This window comes from Eriocheir sinensis, chromosome 38 (assembly GCF_024679095.1).
Source record: "Eriocheir sinensis breed Jianghai 21 chromosome 38, ASM2467909v1, whole genome shotgun sequence".
Taxonomy (NCBI): domain Eukaryota; kingdom Metazoa; phylum Arthropoda; class Malacostraca; order Decapoda; family Varunidae; genus Eriocheir; species Eriocheir sinensis.
This window is the reverse complement of record NC_066546.1, coordinates 2585802-2608279: the sequence shown is the minus strand read 5'-3', so window position 1 is coordinate 2608279 and position 22478 is coordinate 2585802. Positions and strand designations below refer to the sequence as shown.

The 22478-nt window shown below is 45.2% G+C and overlaps 1 protein-coding gene across 2 annotated transcripts in view; it reads right to left on the bottom strand.

The window, feature by feature from the left end:
• LOC127008540 (sentrin-specific protease 1-like) overlaps positions 1–22478 on the bottom strand; it is a 54306-nt gene that overhangs the window by 15168 nt on the left and 16660 nt on the right. For both annotated transcript variants that reach the window (XM_050880711.1, XM_050880710.1), the window contains exons 7-14: positions 21930–22033; positions 19847–19984; positions 16519–16667; positions 14068–14188; positions 13212–13431; positions 12436–12558; positions 1755–1892; positions 4–141 (exon numbers count right to left, since the gene is read on the bottom strand). In XM_050880711.1, the coding sequence (XP_050736668.1) occupies positions 4–141; positions 1755–1892; positions 12436–12558; positions 13212–13431; positions 14068–14188; positions 16519–16667; positions 19847–19984; positions 21930–22033 (1131 nt within the window). The remainder of the gene's footprint in view (positions 1–3; positions 142–1754; positions 1893–12435; positions 12559–13211; positions 13432–14067; positions 14189–16518; positions 16668–19846; positions 19985–21929; positions 22034–22478) is intronic.

The window sequence follows — 22478 nt, the reverse complement described above, 5'->3', positions numbered from 1 at the left end:
TACCCGCAGACACAACTCGTTGCTGCCGAGCATGGAGTCGTAGTAGCTGATGCACCTCATCTTGAAGTCCACGTGGGCCATGCACCAGTGCATCCCGAGGTGGATGGGAACCAGAAGCATGTCATAGCTGAAGATGTCCACCTGAGGAGAGCAAGCTGAGGCTGAGTGCCTTTTGATGGCATACAAGTAGAGGAAAGAATGGGTGTGAAAGCTGTGCCCTCCATGACAGTGTAACAATGGAAGGGGACACACTTGTTTTTGAGGAGAAGTTTTGAAAAAAGTTTGGCGAGTTTTAGTAAGTTCACATTTACATGGACACTACTTTTCTAATGGGTTACTACCACTACTACCGCTACTATTACTACCTCTATTACTACCATGACTAATATTACTACAGGCTGAGAGTCCTATATCCGATATTCCAAAATCCAAAAGTTTTTTGAATGCTGACATGACATTTTTTTTTCCTCGCCACCTCATGGGTGGGGACACGGGCTATATGGGGGCTGTCAGGGTCAAGCGTGTACATCCCTCTGAGGAGGGATCACAGACCCTTGCCGGGGGGCCACGCATTAACTTCCACATCCACACCTCCAAACACAAATATTCTTCTTCCATTCCCAGAGGTTTTCAAACATGGATAAAATTCTTCTAGCATCTCTTCATTTCAGCCCAGCCTTTCCTTCCCCTATCCTTCACTGGGGCACACACTTCCACTCGTACCTCAAGCCTCCTATCTCATGTCGTCCACACTGTTCTTGACCAATACTGTCCATGCCGATCTGCTCCTCCCCATACTTAGGGAGCCCAATATTGCATACCCTTCCTTCCTTCCTACCTCTTTTCACTTTCCAAGCCTGCCCATCCCACTCCTCCTCACCCTCCGGGGCACACACTGTTTCCACCAGCCCCTCCATGACCCAGCACAGCACAGCCTTCTGAGTGTAGTTCACCACCAATTAGAATGTCCACCTTTCTTCTCTTGAATGGCGATGATTTCCTTCTGTTTTATTTTTCATTCCTTCCATCCACATTCACACGTGCATCCTTAATGTTACATGTGTGAATCCTCCCACCCCCCTCCCAGGTAAAAGCAGAGGCCCCCTCCACACACAGCCATCACCTGTCCACCCCTCCGTGGGGCAACTGCCAGATAGCATGGTTGGCACTGTCCACATTCACAAAGGGACATGGGCATTGGATCATTCAGTCTTTACAGTTTGGGCTCGTGAATGTTTGGTAAATGCTGACAGTGAGAGAGGAGAGGGAGGCCCCTCAGACAGCCAAGCCCCACAGGGGATTGGCAGCACATGTGTGTGTGTGGGGGGGGGGGGGGGAGGGGGGGGCTATGAAGATGGTGTGCTGTCTGACTGTCAAATAAATGCTCTGAGACCTGGATTTCCTCGGCAGTCCTTTAATACAGATGTTTTCAAGGGTGTGGCATGGGGAAAACCTACCCTAGTAAAAACCACACTGGTGGAGGACCAACTGCACTAATATACATAAAAATCAATTCATGAATGCAAACTTGTGTAAAGTGCACAAACTGTCTAACAGCCCATGTACATGAAGACTTCTCCATGAATACTTAATACTTGTTTTGATATAAAAGGTATCCACTGAATGATTCTACTGCATAAAAACTGCTGTATGGGAGACTGCCACATGTCGTCACTGCTGCTCGTGGGTGAAAAGTTGCCTTAACAAAACCATGCAACTAATGGCTGCCCTTGGACTGTGGGCGCTGCACTCACCTTCTTGGTCCAGCGGCGCACAGACTGGTACCCGTCCTTGGACAGCTTAGGGTAAAAGAAGGTGCTGAAGGCGTACACGGCGGGGTAGTTGTCCTTCTGACCTCGCTCCATTATGAGATTCATGTAAAAGTTGATGACCTGAAACACCAGGGATCTGATTGGAAGGGTTTGGGCACAAAAAAAAAAAAAAAGTAATGAGGCTTGTTTTAAAACAAAAGCTGATCAGAAAATGTTGATAATAATAGAAAAGTGGATGGTTGGCACCATGGCAATGTTCACGCCAATAAAGGGAGTTGACAGAACTGATGGAGAGGACCTGTGTGTGGGGTGGGGGAGCAGCTGGAGGGAATCAAAGAAAGGTGAAAAAGAGGTTGTGTTCGCTGAAGAGGTTATTAAAGACAAAAACTTACACAAGTTTGAAGCAAAGATTTACCGAATGAGACAGAGATGTGACCCCATGAGCGTCTCTCTTCCCAAATATAACAGCTAGATGAAAAAACGCACACACACACGCATGCATGCACACACACACACACACACACACACACACACACATAGCATAGCTTCACCTATCACCTGATTGATTCTTTGACCAAATAGTTGTAAATATTGCAGTTGGCAATACTCCCTTGCCAGAATCTGAAGAAAAGATGTCCGCAGTTCCCTCACTACGGCTGATCATCCCGCACGCACCGACGTAAGTGTTAACATTCAACACTTCCTAAACGTGCATGTACGTTCGCAAGAGAGGTATACATAACTGACTCCTATAGATCTGGACCTCCTCTTTCCAATGGTGTTTTTGTTTTTTAGCTGTGATGAATAATTTTTGAGCTACAGAGGTTAAAAGAGACCCCCCATTGGGCTCCCCGAGCGCGCCTGAGGGGATAGTCTCGTTGTGAGCGCTTAGCAATGAAAGGGTTAACCTCTGTATCTCAAAAATTATTCATCACAGATAAAAACCAAAAACACCATTGGAAAGAGGAGGTCCAGATCTATAGGAGTCAGTTATGTATGCCTCTCTTGCGAACGTACATGCACGTTCAGGGAGTGTTGAATGTTAAGGGGGTACGCGACACCTGGGTGTTTTGGTCAATATAGCATTTAGCAAAACTGGGTTAAAAACGTTCTTGTACCATCTAGAAATAATCCCCGAGCAATGTTTTCCTCGTAGCGCAAATTTTAAATGTCTGGTGCGGGTTTAAATGGACTGAGTTAAAGGTTAAATTTTGTCTCTTTTTTTTCAATCATAGAAAATCTAAAATCAATCAGATTTACATTAAAAGTGCAGGGAATGTTGATTGTACAAGTAGCTAGGGACCTATGATTAGATATTGTTGATAGGTTAAAGATAGGAGTATTAAGAGGAAAAGTGAACATAATAAAAGAAATACCATTATGCCTTTCTATATGGGAAACTTTCAGAATATTTTCCATAGGGCTCTAGGCATACCTAAAGACTATTCACAGCCAAAAAATGAAAGTGATTGGCTATGTATTAATGGTGCTGTGTAATTTTAAGTGTCGCTACACGTATATGCACATGTATACGTATGAGTATACATATAAGTATGCATACATTGTTCTGGCTCGTACAAAATGTAGGCAACATAGATGCCTACTTAGTTTCATCGCAATACCCGATAGTTTAGTTAGATGACCTCAGGTGTCCCGTACCCCCTTAACACTTACGTCGGTGCGTGTGGGATGATCAGCTGTATTGAGAGAACTGCGGACATCTCTCCTTCAGATTCTGGCAAGGGAGTACTGCCAACTGCAATATTTACAACTATGTGGTCAAAGAATCAGTCAGGTGATAGGTGAAGCTATGCAAAAATGCCACTACATTGGGTAAGAACATCCACCAGCTACTCGTCCGTAGATTTGCCGCACAGGGCTGATATGATTTTCCACCAAATTTAGTGAAGAACCCACTCAATTGGCAATCCTGTGCTGTGAGAATTAGTGTTGGAACACTTTCATACGCGGGAGATTTGAGTGTGGGTGGAGCTCGCAGCGAGTGTTTAGCACCACCAGCGAATACGCCTAACACTCGCTGCGAGCATTTAGCAATGAAAGGGTTAACAACTATTTGAGAGACAAAGAACCTGATATTGTGGGGCTGATGGAGACTAAATTGTGTGATCCAATTGAGGTGGTGGGGATTGGAGAAGGTGCATACAATATATGGAGGAGAGACAGAAAGAGAAAACAGGGAGGAGGTTTGATGTTGATGGTAAGGAAAGGCATTAGGGTGGAGGAGGTGATTGAGGGTGAAGGCTTGGCAGAGGTACTGAAAGTGAAAATTGTGGGTGGTGAAGGAAGAAGGAGGCAGTATGTAGTAGGGAATGTGCCACCAAGAACCAATGCATGGAAGGTCCGAGAATATGAACAAATGATACAAGACACGGTGAGTTGCCTGGAGGGAATGTTGAGAGAGGGTGAGAGAATAATTTTAATGGGTGATTTTAATTGCATGGAGGTAGAATGGGAGGATTGGCAGACGCAGGGAACAGAAGAGTCATGGGGAGGAAGACTCCTGCAACTGGCAATGGAACATGTACGGACTCAGTGGATTAAGGAACATACCAGATTCAGGAAAGAAGGCGAGGCATCAAGACTAGACCTGGTATTTAGCAAGGAGCTTAAAATAATAGAAAATCTTAAAGGAGATTGTCCAATAGCAAAGAGTGACCAGGCAGTTGTGGAATTTGAAGTAAAAGATAAGAGAACGATTGACCGAAAAGAGGATCACAAAATTGGGAGAAGTAACTACTGTAAGGCAGACTTTGTTAGCATGAGAACTTTTTTTTAAATGCAAAGTGGAGTGAGCTGTTCAAAGCCAACAATACACAGGATAAGTGGGAGGAGGTTTTAAAGCTTTACAAGGAAGCTGAAAATAGATATGTCCCAAAGGTAACCAAAAAGGATGTTGGTAAAAAGGATTGGTTTAACAAAAGATACGAGGCAGCTAGAAAAAGAAAGGAGGAAGCTTGGAAGGGATGGAGGAGACGAAGAAGAATCAACTCGTGGAACAATTACAAACAAACAAGGAATGAATATACAAAGATTAGAAGAGAAGAAAAACAGAAATATGAAAAAGATATAATCGACAAGTGCAAAGACCAACCCAAACTATTCTATAGACATGTGAACGGCAAATTAAAGAATAGAGAAACAATTGATAAACTGAAAATGGATGGAACTACATATGAGGACCCAGCAGAGATGGCAGAAGTGATGAACAACAGATTCCATAGAGTTTTCACAAAAGAAGAGATGAATTTGTACAACCCCCGGGGCAGGAAAGAGGAAGGGTTATGCTGGAGATACAGTTAACGGTGCAGGAGGTCAAGGAAAGCTTAAACAAGCTGGATGTAAGAAAGGCGACAGGGCCGGATGGAGTATCAGGGTGGATCTTGAAAGAATGTAGTGAGCAACTTGCAGAGAAACTGCACTCCATAATGAATGCCTCCCTGAGTGAAGGAAGGGTACCACAGGATTGGAAGAGAGCGAATATAGTACCAATTTTTAAGGGAGGAAAGAGAGAGGACCCATTAAACTACAGACCGGTATCACTCACTAGTGTGGTTGCAAAGATATGCGAGAGGCTGCTTAAAAACAGGTGGTCGGATTTCTTAGAAAGTGAGAAAATTATCTCGGATTGCCAGTTTGGATTCAGGAGAGGGAGATCTTGTGTCACCAACTTGTGTTATTACTCAAGGGTGACAGATTTAATACAAGAGAGAAGGCTGGGGGGATGGAGTGTACCTGGATTTGAAAAAGGCATTCGACAAAGAACGACACAAGACTAATTTGGAAAATTAAAAATAGGGGTGGAGTGGGTGATGGACTGATTAAATGGCTGGAGGACTTCCTAACTAACAAGGAAATGAGGACAATAATCAAGGACAGGGTTTCCAACTGGTGCCCTGTGATGAGTGGAGTCCCACAAGGTTCAGTGCTGGCACCAAAAATGTTTGCTGTTTATATAAATGATATGGTGGACGGAGTGACCAGCTATGTGAGTTTGTTTGCAGATGATGCAAAGCTATTGAGACGAGTGAATGAGGTGAAAGACTGTGAGGCATTGCAGAGGGACCTGTATAAAATATGGAAGTGGAGTGGTACATGGCAGATGGAGTTCAACCTTGGGAAATGTAAAAACATAGTTTGGTAGGAGTGGAAGAAGATGTGAATATGATTATAAGATGGGAAGTGAGATAATACGCAGAGGAGTGGAAGAAAAAGATTTGGGAGTGACTGTCTCAGAAAACATGTCACCGGACAAACACATCAACAGGATAACGGGACAAACTATGAATTTGGTGAGGAACATAAGGACGGCATTTGTGTATTTGGACGAGGAGATGATGAAGAAAATAATAGTTACAATGATAAGGCCAAGGTTGGAGTATGCAGCAGTGGTCTGGTCTCCTCACGAAAAGAACATAAGAAAACTAGAAAGAGTGCAAAAAGTGCAAAGTGGCAACTAAGATGGTACCGGAACTTAGAGATCAGACTTATGAGGAGAGACTCAATAGCATGGGGCTCACAACCCTGGAGAGAAGAAGAGAAAGGGGAGACTTGATAGCGGTGTACAGGGTGGCGAGCGGAGTGGAGCATTTGGACAGAGAGGACCTGTGTGTGTGGAACAAGAGAGAAACAAGAGGACATGGAAAGAAGTTGAGGGCGACCACGTGTAGGTGAGATGCGAAAAAGTTTAGCTTCCCAAACAGAAGCATTGAGCTATGGAATAGACTGGAGGAGGAGGTGGTTTGTGCAAGAAACATTCATGATTTTAAGGAAAAGTTGGATAAGAGAGGATATGGAGACAGGACAGAGCGAGCGTAGCTCTTTTCCCGTATGTCACAACAGGTAAATACAACTAGGTAAATACACACACACACACACACTTGATCTTGCATCACCAACTTGTTGTGTTACTACTCAAGGGTGACAGATTTATACAGGAGAGAGAAGGCTGGGTGGATGGAGTGTACAGTACCCTCTCGAGTTTCGCGCTATCCGAGTTTCGCGGTTAGTCCTAAATTCTTACCATCCCGACTTTCGCGCATTATCACCCTGAGTTTCGCGCTGCTTTGACACATACGAGTCACGTCTACTTACCATCGGCGTCACGCACGCTACCTTTAAAGGTAGTAGGGGAAGGGGTGGCTGAGTCAACAGAGTGACGGCGCCGCGTTCGGGAGGACGCGAGTTCAACCCCCGCCCGGTTCCACCAAGCTGGGATTTTTCAGCCGCCGCCGAGTGGCTTAAAACTACCCACATGCTGTCCAGAAGACCACCTATCAACCCGGACACTAGACTCTATGATTAGAGATGAGCTCCGGGAGGGCAGCATGAGCCAATGCAAGATGGCACCACTATAAACACTTGCCTGCGCCAGAATGGGCTGGGCCGACCATCAGGACCCACCAGGAAGAAGCCTACCAGCGCAATAGGCCGCGACATTAAAAAAAATAAAAAAAAATAAAAAGTATCACACTGGACGTTTTCCTCCAAACATTGTGGCTATGGGGGGGGGGGGGGAGAGAGAGAGAGAGAGAGAGAGAGAGAGAGAGAGAGAGAGAGAGAGAGAGAGAGAGAGAGAGAGAGAGAGAGAGAACGGGAAGAGAGAATTAACAGGTCGTTTTGAAGCCGCATTTGAAGGCGGCTGCCTTACGATTGGCTGACAGTTCTGAAAACATGTTTGTGATTCGCTGGGAGTCCGATGACGTCATCGCTGACGCTCACCCTATCAACGGCTTCTGCCTTATGGCGGTGTCACACTGGCCGTTTTCCTCCAACCATTGGGGCCATGGGCAACACCTGTACGCCCAACCGGGAGCGAGTTCACAGTTATCCGTAAGCTGGTGTCACACAGGGCTTTTTTCTTCCCACCGCGTTGGCGCCACCTAGGGCAACCGGCAACTCCAACTTTTCCTGGTGTGCGTCACACATGGCAAAGGTCAGTTGCCCGTATCCACATCCACAACGTAAACAAAGCACTTGCCCTGTATCAACATGGCGTCGTCTGCTTAAGTAAGGGCTGTAGCGGCTTGTGCTGCCATTACCCAAGTTATGGACTTGTTGCTGCAGTTAAATGGAAGGAAGAAACAGTTGTGGGTGTGGTATGTCTGTGGTTCCACCATGCCAGTTCTCATTGTCACCACTGCGCGTGTGCGGCCAACCCACCCATCTTGACTCAACCACATAAACACATGGATCGAGTAACAACAGGCACACACACACACACACACACACACACACACACACACATGCACACACCATTCTCATTAGGAACCATGGCAGATGTTTCTGACAAACAGAAACGACTTCACCATTTCTTGAGTGTGTCAGAACGTATTTGGTGAGTGGCTCACATGAACCAAACCTAGCTCTTGGCAAGAAGAGAGCAGTCATCTTTAACACTGCTCTCTTCTTGCCATTAGGTAAGTTTGGTTTGTATGAACCACCCACTCACCAAATAAGTTCTAACACACTCTAGGAAATGGGGAAGCCATTTTTGTTTGTGAGAAACATCTGCCATGGTTCATGATGAGTCTGGTGTGTGCGTGCGTGTGTGTGTGTGCCTTTGTTGTTACTCAATTCATGTGTTTATGTGGTCGGAGTCTAGATGGGTGGGTTGGCCGCTCATGCGCAATGGTGACAATGAGAACTAGCACGGAGGAACCACAGACACGCCACACCCACAACAGTTTTTTCCTGCCATTTAACTGCAGCAACAAGTCCATAACTTGGGCAGCACAAGCCGCGGCAGCCCTTACTTTAGCAGACGACGCCATGCCAATACAGGGCAGGTGCTTTGTTTACGTTGTGGATGTGGATACGGGCAACCGACCTTGGCCATGTGTGACGCACATCCGGAAAAGTTGGATTTGCCTGTTGCCCAAGCTCCCGCCAACGTGGTGGGAAATAAAAGGCCCATTGTGACACCATGTTATGGACAACCGACAACTCGCCCCCAGATGGGTGCATGGGCGTTGTCAGTGGCCACAATGGTTAGAGGAAAACGGACAGTGTGACATTGCCTTAAGGCAGCGAGGCCGCTGACCAGATGAGCGCCGATGATGACGCCATCGGACTCCCAGCGAATCGCAAGGGTGTTTTTAGAGCTCAGCCAATCGTAAGGCTTCATCTGTGGCTTTAAAACGACCCGTTCTCTCTTCCCGTTTTCTTCCTTTTTCCAAGGTACGTATTTTGAGATAACAAGGGAGTAAAGGAGGAAAAAAAAGTGAACTCCAGGGGGCAGCATGAGCCAATTATAATGGTGCCACTATAAACAGTTGCCTGCACCATGATGGGCTCGGGGCCGATCATCAGGCCCAGATGGATAGTCTACCAGCGCCATAGCCCACATGTAAAAAAAATAAATAAATAAAAAACTCCAGGGGTTGGAACAGATAATCACTTGTTCAGTGTTTTCAACGCCTCGAGTTTCACGATCCTCGAGTTTAGCGCTATACAGGAAATCCCCTATATACGAAAGGGTTAGGGACTGAAAAAACCTTTCGTTTATCGATTTTTCGTATATCGAAGCCATTTCCCCCATAGGATTGTTAATAAATAGGGGGGTTAGGGACCAGCGCCAGCAAAAAAAAAAAAAAAAAAAAAAAAAGTTAAATATAACTATGCTTAAAAGCAATTTACTACTCACAATACAATGAAACGCAAGGCTCATAAATAATTAAAAACAATTACCATTTCCTGTTCCTTTACTGTTATAGAAATGCATTACATATGTTAGGACAATCCCCTCTAACTCGTCAATACAAATCATCACTTAACATTGACAATGTTTACTTCCCAAGATCTGAAAGGCAAGATTCGACTCGTGCCGAAACACGTGCAAACAGTACACCACCACTCCAATCCCCCAACCCTCCATCACCCTCACGTTTCCTCACGCTGGCTGGGATGTGTTTCGGATTCGAGTCGAAGCAAGGGGTTCACAAACTGGCAACGCTAAGTGATGAGCGTTGAAGTGGAGGGGACTGGACATGGACACTTGCTGCCTAATCACTGCGAGTGTGCGTGAGGCTGTTGACGGCGCGCGGCGACCGATATAGACATCGGGTACGAAACAGTGGGCGCGGAAACTGTCGTACTTTTCGTATATGCGAAGCATGTCTTTCGTGAACCGAAAATTGTCCTATATTTTTCACTTTCGTATATCCGAATTTTCGTACATCGAGCTTTCGTATATCGGGGATTTCCTGTACCTTCAGAACGAAGCGAGTGCGAAATTTGAGAGGGTACTGTACCTGGATTTGAAAAAGGTATTTGATAAAGTATCGCACAGAAGACTACAGTACCCTCTCGAGTTTCGCACTCACATTGTTCTGAAGGTATAGCACTAAACTCGAGGATCGCGAAACTCGAGGTATTGAAAACACTGAAAAAGCGCTTATCTGTTCTGCCCCCCCCCCCCCCGTTTTTTTTTTTACATGTCAGCTATGGCGCCGGTAGACTATCCATCTGGACCTGATGGTCGGCCTCGAGCCTGCCATGGCAGGTAACTGTTTATAGTGGCACCATTTTAATTGGCTCATACTGCCTGCCCCGGAGCTCAATTTTTTCTTCCTTTACTCCCTTGTTATCTCAAAAATGTACCTTGGAAAAAGGAAGAAAACAGGAAGAGAGAACGGGTCGTTTTAAAGCCACATGTGAAGCCCTATGATTGGCTGAGCTCTGAAAACACACTTGTGATTTGCTGGGAGTCCAATGACGTCATCGCTGGCGCTCACCCAGTCAGCGGCCTCGCTGCCTTAAGGCAGTATCACACTGGCTGTTTTCTTCTAACCGTTGTGGCTACTGGCAACGCCCATGCGCCCATCCAGGAGCGAGTTGTCGGTTCACCGTAACCTGGTGTCACACTGAGCCCTTTTCTTCCCACCGCGTTGGCGGCAGCTTAATTGGACAACTGGCAAATCCCAATTTTAGGGGTGTGCGTCACACTCGGCCAAGGTCAGTTGCCCGTATCCACATCCACAATGTAAACAAAATGGAGTTTGGTTGGAGTGGCAGAAGATGTGAATACGATTATAAGATGGGAAGAGATAATATGCAGAGGAGTGGAGGAAAAAGATTTGGGAGTGACTGTTACAGAGAACATGTCACTGGACAAACACATCAACAGGATAACGGGACAAACTATGAATTTGGTGAGGAACATAAGGACGGCATTTGTGTACTTGGATGAGGAGATGATGAGGAAAATAATAATTACAATGATAAGGTCAAGGTTGGAGTATGCAGCAGTGGTCTGGTCTCCTCACAAAATGAAGAACAGAAGGAAGCTGGAAAGAGTGCAGAGTGGCAACTAAGATGGTACCGGAACATTGAGATCGGACTTATGAGGAGAGACTCAATAGCATGGGGCTCACAACCCTGGAGAGAAGAAGAGAAAGAGGAGATCTGATAGCAGTGTACAGGGTGGCAAACAGAGTGGAGCATTTAAACAGAGAGGACCTGTGTGTGTGGAGTGAGAGAGAAACAAGAGGACATGGAAAGAAGTTGAGGGCGACCACGTGTAGGAGAGATGTGAAAAAGTTTAGCTTCCCAAACAGAAGCACTGAGCTATGGAATAGGCTGGAGGAGGAGGTGGTTTGTGCAAGAAACAATCATTATTTTAAGGAAAAGTTGGAGAAGACTGGATATGGAGACAGGACAGCGAGAGTGTAGCTCTTTTCCCATATGTCACAACTAAGTAAATACAACTAGGTAAATACACACACACACACACACACACACACACACACACACACACAGAGAAAAAGTATAGGAGTTGGTTTGGCAAGCCAGGGTAAAAAAATGACCAGAGAACAGAGGAGGAGAAAATAAAGTCCTACTGGAGAGTGTTGGATCAGAGGCTGAGGAAGCAGCATCTGCAGAGAGGAGGTGAGGGCAGAATAGACAACAGCTTAAAAGATTTGAAAGTAGCATATGTGAACACAGACGGGCTAACCAATTTCTTAGAGGGAAAAGAGCCTGGCATCATGTACCACTCATTTCTACTGTCTTTATGGGAGCAGTCATTAGCAAGTCTTTTTATATCTATTTACTATTGCCTTTGAGTTGCTTCCTTTACTGTAAAAACACTAAAAACTTGTGGAGACCAATTTAAGCAAGGACGTCAATATTGATGGCAAATAGAGACTGTGAAGAGACAGAGAGGGAAAACTGGGAGGAAGAGTGATGATGGCAGTGAAGAAAATTAGTTGTGTAGATTATGTGGTGTTGGGAGACGGCATGACAGGCAATAAACATGAAACTAACAATCCGGGGCATGGAGTTGGATATAAAGAAAAATTGACTCTGACACCAACTCCAACTTCAGGAAATTTTAAGGTAGTGACTCTGACTCCTACTCCTCCCCCTCCCCCTCCGCTCTGCTGCATCACAGTGGTAGGGAAATCAAACCCTGCCACACCACACCACACCACACCACACCCAGCCACACAACATCACACATATCCTAACAGAGTCGGAGTCAGAGATATTTTTACCAACTCTGACTTCAGCCAAAAGAAGGAGACTCCGGCACCAACTACACGCCAATGATAACGACCAGGTAGAGAAACAAGACATTAAGGTCCAGCATGTGGTCAGACTCTGGGTGAATGAAACACGTGAGCACAGAGAACAAAACAGTTACCTCATCGTTGAGCCAGTGGAGTCCGGCCAGTGTTGCAATGTCTCGCCGCGTGATCCTAAGGCGAAACTTTTCAATGAGCACCTCCGACGCCGGAGTCCTCTTCAAGGCATTGTCAACCTCACTCTGGAATGAAGGGATTAATGTTAGTCTCCAAATCATTGTTAGAAGTCAATGTTTTCTGCCCCTTGTCACCCACCACAGGCTCAAGTAAGGTGACAGAGATGAGCACTGAGGCCATGCACAGTTTAGTGAATGCCCCCAACTTTACATTGTGAAAGACTTTTCCTGATTAAGTTACACACATCAGGTATGCTTCCACTCAATCTTTATTTTGGTGGTTCAAAGGATAAAGCAGACTCATGGTCAAAAGGACTACAAAATAAAGATTTAAGTGGCTCAAAAATCAAGACTCAAAAAGTTGCTGATTGCTGGTTATGTCGCTGTGTGTATATAAGTATTATAATTTTGTCTCTTCACCTGGTTCTCTGTACAGTGTTACTGTACCCCATTCTGCTCCAGCAAAGGCTAAAAATCCATCACTCCACTTGGCTCTCTGTCTGTCATGAAATGCCTCTCTAACTTTGGATGCCATTCCATTGTACACATGACATGACCGACCCAAGTCCATTTGTTTTCTTTATCATCATTAGAATATCTTCACCCTATGTCTGTCCCCTGATCCCCAAGACTTGCTGCTGCCTCCCAGTGCCACAGCCAGCATCAAGTCTTAATCATAACACAAATGTGAGGTGAGAACAAGGAACAAGAGGCCGCACCTCCATCTCTGGGGTGAGCGGGATGAAGGCCTCCTCCTCCTCATCCGGCAGCTCAGAGTACTCGGAGGGGAAGGTGAGGTCCAGGTGCTGCAGCTGTCGCGTCACCTTCTCGTCCAGCGACGCTCTCCTGCTCCGCCGCTCCTCAAGATCCTGGATCACTTTTAAGGTGACGTCAACATCTTGGGCAGAGGCCTGTACTCTCTCCTCGTAATCCTTCCTCCTGGCGGGAAAAATAAACCAGTAAGTAGTTCTCACTCAAGGAAAATACAGAAGTTCCTTTCAATGTTAATCTAGGCTCTCCAATTCCAGTCATCACGTACACTTGTGGGTAAGTCACTTGATGGATAAAGTTAATCCCCAAAAAGTATACATAAACATTCAAATATATTAATGCAAAAGAAGGCTGAATATTTATCACAACAGTTTATTTTCAGTCAATCACAAACCAGCAATGTACGTGTTCCACATCTACACTTGTGGGTGTACAGATGGAATGAAACTGACTGTAGTAACAGGTTGTGTTGTGTCCTTTGTCTTGTGGAGGTGTGAGTCGAGGCACAGAGGTCATTTAAAAGGTTCAAGACTGCACTACACAATGATAACTCTGAAGAAAAACTGACGAGCAAAACATTAACAATATTTTTCTTCTCTTTTTGGGATGGGTGCTTGTGGCATTCTCATTCTAAGGGACTCTTATCTGAAGCATGATGGCACCACTATAAACTCTTGCCTGCACCACTAACGAGCTGGGGCCAAATATCAGGCCACAATCAAGAAAAAACTAAAGGTGCCATGAGCTGAATGTAAAAAATAAATAAATAAATAAAAAAAAATACATGATTTTTGTAATACTTACATGGACTTGACCCAGTCCAGATCATAGACTGCATGTTCTTTGAGCCTCTCTTCGAGGGAGTTCCTGTGGGCTGCCGGTGAGAGGACTTCCTTGACCACAATAACGCTATCGCTGTCTGACTCTGCCAGAAACGGAAAAAAAATAGTTGAAGAAATATTGACATTACATTACTTCACATTCCAACATTATATATGCAAGACTTTCCACTAAAGCTTATCCCTTCACTGTCCTACTTCCTGGTGCAAGAGCTGACCAGTCTCTTCCTCCTGCCATCCCTTTTACTGCCTTCCTTAGCCTGCATCTCCTCTTTCCTTTGACTAACAGAAAAATATGTGAAAAAATTTAAACATTGCGTCATATTCCAACGTTATATAAGCAAATTTTTCTACTCAAGCTCATCCCTGTGCTGTCCTCCTTCCTGATGCAAGAGCTAACCACTACCTTCATCCTGTCAACCCTTACACTCCACCCCCATGCTGTCCCACTTCCTGATGCAAGAGCTAACCACTACCTTCATCCTGTCAACCCTTTCACTCCACCCCCATGCTGTCCCACTTCCTGATGCAAGAGCTAACCACTACCTTCATCCTGTCAACCCTTTCACTCCACCCCCATGCTGTTCCACTTCCTGATGCAAGAGTTAACCACTACCTTCATCCTGTCAACCCTTACACTCCACCCCCATGCTGTTCCACTTCCTGATGCAAGAGTTACCAGTGCCTTCATCCTGTCAACCCTTTCACTCCACCCCCATGCTGTCCCACTTCCTGATGCAAGAGTTAACCACTACCTTCATCCTGTCAACCCTTTCACTCCACCCCCATGCTGTTCCACTTCCTGATGCAAGAGCTAACCACTACCTTCATCCTGTCAACCCTTTCACTCCACCCCCATGCTGTCCCACTTCCTGATGCAAGAGCTAACCACTACCTTCATCCTGTCAACCCTTTCACTCCACCCCCATGCTGTCCCACTTCCTGATGCAAGAGCTAACCACTACCTTCATCCTGTCAACCCTTTCACTCCACCCCCATGCTGTCCCACTTCCTGATGCAAGAGCTAACCACTACCTTCATCCTGTCAACCCTTTCACTCCACCCCCATGCTGTCCCATTTCCTGATGCAAGAGTTAACCACTACCTTCATCCCATCATCCCTTTCACTGGTAAATTCTGGAGCTGCCTTCCTTGATCTGCCCTTCCTCCTTCCCTCAACCTGAACTCTCTAAAACACAACATATCCAACTACTTCCCCAGCTGCCCTATCCACTGACTGCCTAAAACACTTCATATTCAACTACTTCCCCAACTACTAACTGCCTAAAACACTTCATGTCCAACTACTTCCCCAGCTGCCCTATCCACTGACTGCCTAAAACACTTCATATTCAACTACTTCCTCAGCTGCCCTATCCACTGACTGCCTAAAACACTTCATATTCAACTACTTCCCCAACTACTAACTGCCTAAAACACTTCATGTCCAACTACTTCCCCAGCTGCCCTATCCACTGACTGCCTAAAACACTTCATATTCAACTACTTCCTCAGCTGCCCTATCCACTGACTGCCTAAAACACTTCATATTCAACTACTTCCCCAACTACTAACTGCCTAAAACACTTCATGTCCAACTACTTCCTCAGCTGCTCTAACCACTGACTGCCTAACTCTCAAAAAACCTACTTGCTCCAGCATTGTTATATTTCTACTGTTGTTCTTCCCGGTAAACCCTTCACTCTTCCTCTACATGCCTGCCTGAACACAGTCATGCAGTCTCTCATTGTCAGTTTCTTTCTCTCGTTTTTCTATTTTTCATTCTCTTTCATCCAAATTTTGTTACTCCTGCAATGCGGTCAGATCCATTCCCCTTACAACCTTTGCATTTACTTCAATCCCCTTCACCCTGTTGTCCATAGCTACTGTGCATCAAGTTCTTCTCATTTCCTCTCACTCATGAATACCTGTGGCTCAACTGGCAACAAAAGGTGCTGAACAGAACAAGCCTCCACAAGGTGCTGCCCATTCTCATTCAGTCCATCAACACCCCAATCCCAAAGCACACCACTAATACCCAAGCTTCCAACCCTTGCATCACAGCCCCTGACATAAATACTTTTCTTTCATTCTCCAAACTTTTCAAACACTGCCTTGAATACTCCCCAAATTTCTTCCTCCCACTCTTGCCTTTCTCTTCCCAATCGTTCACTGGGACAGGTCTGTATAGTAGGGTGTGCTCCTCTACTCTCTCAAGTCTTTTGTTCCCAAACATCATTTGCTGTCCTGTCAAATAATCAACAAACATTACCTTCATTTTCTTAGACCTTTCAGATTCCCTCTGGATTTCTCAACCATTCTTCAAGTTTTCCCCAGAACATTGACTGATGTTTTCCTGTAAACATTTTGAACATGTCATATTAATAACCAACTTAAAACAAGCATCTACACTCACCATTGGCACTCGCAAAGGTGTCTTCACTGTCCTCCTTGGAGAGATCCACCAGTGGCACCCTGGCAGGGCCGACCGCCCCCTGTGCAGGGTGTCTTCCCAGGGCCTCTTCCTTCTCAGCCATGCCGCTGGTCTTGAATAATTCTGTAAACCTGAAACAACGGTTTGATAATCTTTCCCTGTTGATAACACTTATACTGTGCATACTCTTTGCATAAGCTATCTCATATAGTGGGTGAGTCCTGCAAAGGCTTAATGGTCAGTTGGGTAATAAATTTTAAATTTTTACCACCGCCACCACCAACAAGGCACTGGTAGTAGAAACAGTCTTGGCAGTTGCAAAGTAGTGGTAGTGGTAGTCTTAAGGAGCTGGCAGGGAGAGCAGCAGTAAAGTGGGTGGACAAGATTGAAGAACACACAAAGAGGAGAGGTGGGCCAGGCTGTGTGACTTGTGGGAAGGGAGTAAATGAACAGGCGGAACTGGAGAGTCTCTCTCTGTGGCCAATCCCTCCAAGGGAGTTCCCAGAAGAAGTATCTGTGACTATGTAGACAGACTGAGAGTAGTATGGTCCTTCCAAATCATAATTACAGTTGGCCACAACAATCTCTCTTTCCTAAATGTTAACTGGCCAAAGCAGCAGTCAGTCCCTGAGCTGCAGCCCTTTACTCTACCCCAAACGTCACAATGGAAGCCCCTTCATTATTCGTCAGTCGTCTGACGCAGGACCCAAACATTAAAGGCTTTCATCACACCTCAGTGTCTCTATGAACATATGAACTTTGGCCAGCTCCACAACTCCACATTTCTGGTCGTCACAGCCTCCAGGACACTGACGAGCCAAAGATGGCCATGCTGATACACATCACAACAGGGTATATATATATATATATAAAACTACAGTACCCTCTCGAGTTTCACACTTGCTTAATTCCGAAGGTATGGCGCTAAACTCGAGGATCGCAAAACTCGAGGTATTGAAGTCCATGTAAAAGCGCTTATTGGTTCAGACCCGCAGAAAATAATTACTTTTTCTGACTTTACTCCCTTGTTATCTCAAAATACGTACCTTGTTAAAAGGCAGCAAATGGGAAGGAAGAACAGATCGTTTTTAAGCCCCAGTTGAAGAAGGCTGCCTTACAACTGGTTGGCAGTTCTAAATACACGCTTGTGATCCACGTGGTGTCGTCTGCTAAAGTAAGGGCAGTCACTGGCGGTCACCTGTGGGACAATTGGACAAACCTATATTTTTCTGGTAGTTTTCTGTGTTATGAAATAATTTGCTAACTCTTTCTGTTAAAAATCATGAAATCACTAATATCATGATTGACTTTTCAATGCCTATTGAACGTAAGCCACTGCCGCCGCCGCAAAATAGCTCGCAGAGAGGTTCAACTTGTTTACTGTTTCCTTATTTCCCTCACCGCTCACAAAAATCACAAGCGGACAGACTAGAACAAAACCAAGCAAATTAATACTTTTAATGCTGTGTATTCCCACAGCATGCATGCGTGGTGGACAGCAGAATGACTAATTTCAGCGGGGAGATATTTCTCGCAACACCGGCCAGTGTAGTGGACCTTCTTCTTCTTCTTTTGACCTGTAATGCTTTGTATTGCCTCTTAGGTCCTCCTTCTCCACACTTTTATGCTTCACAACATGCACTTAAGGCAGCTTTCACAGTCATTTTGTTTGTTTTGATCGTTACCAATGGCGGCGGTCGCTGCTATAGTATTTCCACGTGAAACTGGCCAATCGGGTAGTGGCCGCTGCGGGGTTAGCCTAGCCCCAAACTTACCAAACACTCTTAGCATCTCTCGCTTAGTCTGCAGCCGCCACTACCCCATCGGGCAGTTTCACGTGAAATAGGTACTAAGCGGCGATCGCCGCCATTGTTAACGATCAAAGCAAAGTGACTGTGAAAGCAGCCCTTAGTTACTTAACAGTGCGCACTTATACACTTCACCCTGAACTCAGGTGGTTTTCTGTCCTTTTCTTTCCCTGATTTTGCTTCTCTATGCCCTTTTGCTATTTTCACTATTACTTTCCACCATCGCTGCCATGCATTACAGGTCAAAAGAAGAAGAAGAAGAAGAAAAGGAAAACAACACTGGGAGATTTACAATTTTCATAGATTTGATAAAAAGATTTTTGGACTGTGGTTCCCCAGTATGGGGTGTTCTCTTATCTTGTTAATCAAGTAGTAAGCAAAGCAGCTCTGCCAGTCCATTTTACGAGTCTATTGGTGGGCCATCTTCCACTGCTCCTCACTCCTCAGCCACTGCTGTCGTCTGTTTGTTTACATACAGCCGTTCGGTACCCACGTTCGTACTCACAATCATTTTCCATTCATAAGGACAACCAACAACTCATTCCCGGTTGGGCATAAGGGCAACCGCTGTTGTCCATAACCCCAATGGTTGGACACCACCTTTTAAGGCAGCATGCATGACGCCGACGGTAGGTAGACGTGACCCGTACATGTTAAAGCAACGCGAAACTCGTGGCGGTAATGCGCAAAAGTCGTGATGGCAAGAATTTAGGACTAAGCGCTAAACTCGAGGATCGTGAAACTCGGATAGCGCGAAACTCGAGAGGGTACTGTATAGATTTGTTATACACTGTGTAAGTTTTTGTCATTCATCACAAAAGTCTCTGTTGATTAATAATATTTTTTTCTCATATCATGGAATGAACGATGTAGCCAATGAGGTTTGGGTGCCAAACACTCACAGATAGGACATTTAGTATTAAAAAATAAGTAAGAAGACATTGAACAGTTAGTTAACCAGAGGTGTTATCATTTCCCTCTAAACATTTCCCATTCCTCTCTCATCCCTGCTCCTGCCACCACATGCTAGCTCTGGCTCCCATGCCCCACACTCCTGCTCTTGACAGACAAAGAGTGACACACATGGCTCAGCCTCCTCAAACCTCAGGTGAAACAAAACAAGTTTTCCTTCATAAATCAGACTGCTCTGAGCAAACAGGCTACACTGTTCCGGGGCAAACAGGGCACACTGTAATAGGGGAAACACTTTACACTGTTCTGGGGATAAATAGTTGAGGGAGGAGTCTGTAAGCTGTATTACAAGTCAAAACTGAGAAGCTTCAGGTCCCTACAGAGTTCAGGATGAATAGCTCTGTAGGGACCCGAAACTTCTCGGATTCGACTTGTAATACCGCCCCTAAATCAACAGCTAACCCCAGCCTCCTGTGCAGCAGAGGTGTGCCAATCTAAGTTGCCTCTGACAACATGGATCACACAACACTGCAGTCCTAAACTCCATGTATCAGAAACAACGGCTCTTCATGAAACTCCAAGCAACTCACCCTGCACTGCCTGCATATGACAACACCCTCACAGGGGATGCTTCCCCTGATGCATTTTCAAGGAGATCCTGCTTCTGCTTGGTCCAGAGAGGCGACATCCGGGAGCGGGTCACCATTCCCACCGGGCTCGAAAGGGAACTGTTGGGCAGAAAGATAAATACACTTTTAAGTCTTGAGTCAAAGGCCATTCTCCTTATCTCTCCCATTCCCCCCTTTACTGGCTGCCTTCTGTTCCTTGCAGTCTGCTCTGTGTTACTTCCCTTGCTGTCCTCTCTTGCTATTTTTATGTTTGCAGCTTTTCTGAACTTCCTGAATAGATACCTCCACCCCTCCCACAATCTCACTGCACACTACTTTATACTCAATTTCATCCTTATGCAATCCATCTTCCTAATGCAAGGGTCAAAAAGTATCTTCATTCTTTCATTTCTTTCACTGCTACACTCAGCAAAGCCTTTCTTCAACTGCCTTTCATTCTCATCACTGCCTTGAGCACTCCTCACCAAGGTCAGCAGGCGCCCAGTGCCTCTCTGCACCAGTGACTCAGGCACAATACAACACCATCCTGCATGGGACACTGGACACACAAAAGAGTAGCATCCCTGTGGCTTACTCTTAGTGGGACTCCATCGTGAGAGTTAGACAAGTGGTATGGATGCATAAATTTAGGCCATCAGTTATATTCGAAAGCAACAGAAGCGCCGAAGTCTTCCTCAAACTATATTTAGCATTAGTTAAGACCTCATCTTGATTATGCGGTTCAGTTCTGGTCACCTTAATATAGAATGGATATCAAAACGTTAGAATCGGTGCAGAGGAGGATGACTAAGATGATTCAGGGGTTAAGAAACTTGCCATACGAAGAAAGACTCAAACAATTATACTTGCATTCTCTAGAAAGGCGAAGGGTGCGTGGAAACATGATCGATGTTAATAAATGGATGAAGGGCTTTAATAAGGGAGATATTCATAAGGTTTTGTTGGTAAGAGAACCGGGTAGGACACACAGTAATGGGTTTAAACTGGATAAATTCAGATTCAACAGGGACATAGGCAAAAATTGGTTTACTAACAGAGTGGTGGATGAGTGAAATAGGCTGAGCAGCCATGTGGTGAGTGCCAATACAATTGTCACATTCAAAAATAGATTAGATAAATTCATGGACAGTGATATTAGGTGGGGTTAGATTCACGGGAGCTTAGGTTCAAAGGAGCTGCCTTGTACAGGCCTACCGGCCTCTTGCAGACTCCTACGTTCTTATGTTCTTATGTTCATCCGTGCCAGATATCAGTCACTACCAACTCCAACGGCAGCTTTTAAACTGTTTGTCATTCATTAAATTCCAAATACTTAATTATCAAAATCATTTTTTGTTGGTCTTTTTTGGCCATAGTAATAAGGGGAATTGATATAGTGGATGTAGCCATTAAACTGTAAAAGGGGTTCACAGAAAGCTTGTAGGGAACAACATCAGGCACTCTGGTAATTTTGGAATGGATCCAGGAGAGGCCTGGGCAGAGAGAGCTTGCAACATGAGTGCCTGAGTGACAGAGCCAGGGAGGCACTACAAACACAAATTGCAAGAACTTGCATCTGTAGTTTTGTAACGGTTAAAATTCTAAAACCTTATTCTTCATGACTTCACCAACTACATCTGAGGTATTTTAGTTTGTTTCCAGGACAAAGTGGTGAGGGAGAAGAAAGCATACTGAGCACATTCATGGCCGGAGTGACGCTTGACTAACCCTGTTACTCATGTCCTCATGACCTCATTATTATTATCTTTTCTAGTAAGGGAGGCAGCTCAAGGGCAAAAAACAAAAGCAACAAAAAGCCTGCAGAGTGCTGCTCCAGAAAAAGAGAAAAGAATGAGTGACTGGACGAGAAGTCAGTCTTGGAAGGAGAGGTGTCTTGATGGGCTCCTCTTGAAAGAGCTCAAGTTGTAGGCAGAAGAAAATACAGACAGAAGAAGGTTCTTCTAGAGTTTACCAGCAAAAGGGATGAAAAAATGAAGATGCTGGTGAACTTTTGCATAAGGTTTTGTATAGAACTATAGATTGTTTGTGAAGCTGCTCCACCTACCTTGAAACTTGGTGCGAGGGAGTCCTGGAGCCGGGGGCCAAGCAATGCTCAGTGTACTGCTGCAGCAGCTGCCGGTACCTCATCTTCTCCTCGTGGCGGAAACTCTGTCAGCAAGAGTGTCGACTCAGACATGAACAACAACACAACAGACTGAGACTATTGGTGTGTCTCTCTGTGTGAATTCCTATATCTCATCTCCTTTCATATCTCTCTGTGTGAATTCCTATATCCCTTTGTTGATTCCAGACTTGTCAAGGACTTCCCAGAGCCAGAAGAAGCCCATGTCCACCAAGGCATCGTAAATAACTCCGGCGACTTCACCCACTCCACTCATGCTCATAGTTCAATCCTAGAGACGAAGTAGCTCTTGTCTCCTAGCCCCTCCCTCTGACAAAAGAAAAAGGAAAGGAAGGCGAAGAAATGGTTCCGTAGGTAGGAAATCCACAGTCAAAGGAGCATAACCACACACCAACGTTCACTTCACAATTCCTGTCATCCACACAATCTTTTTTTTTTTTAACAGCAGAGGAGACAGTGCAAGGGCGTTAA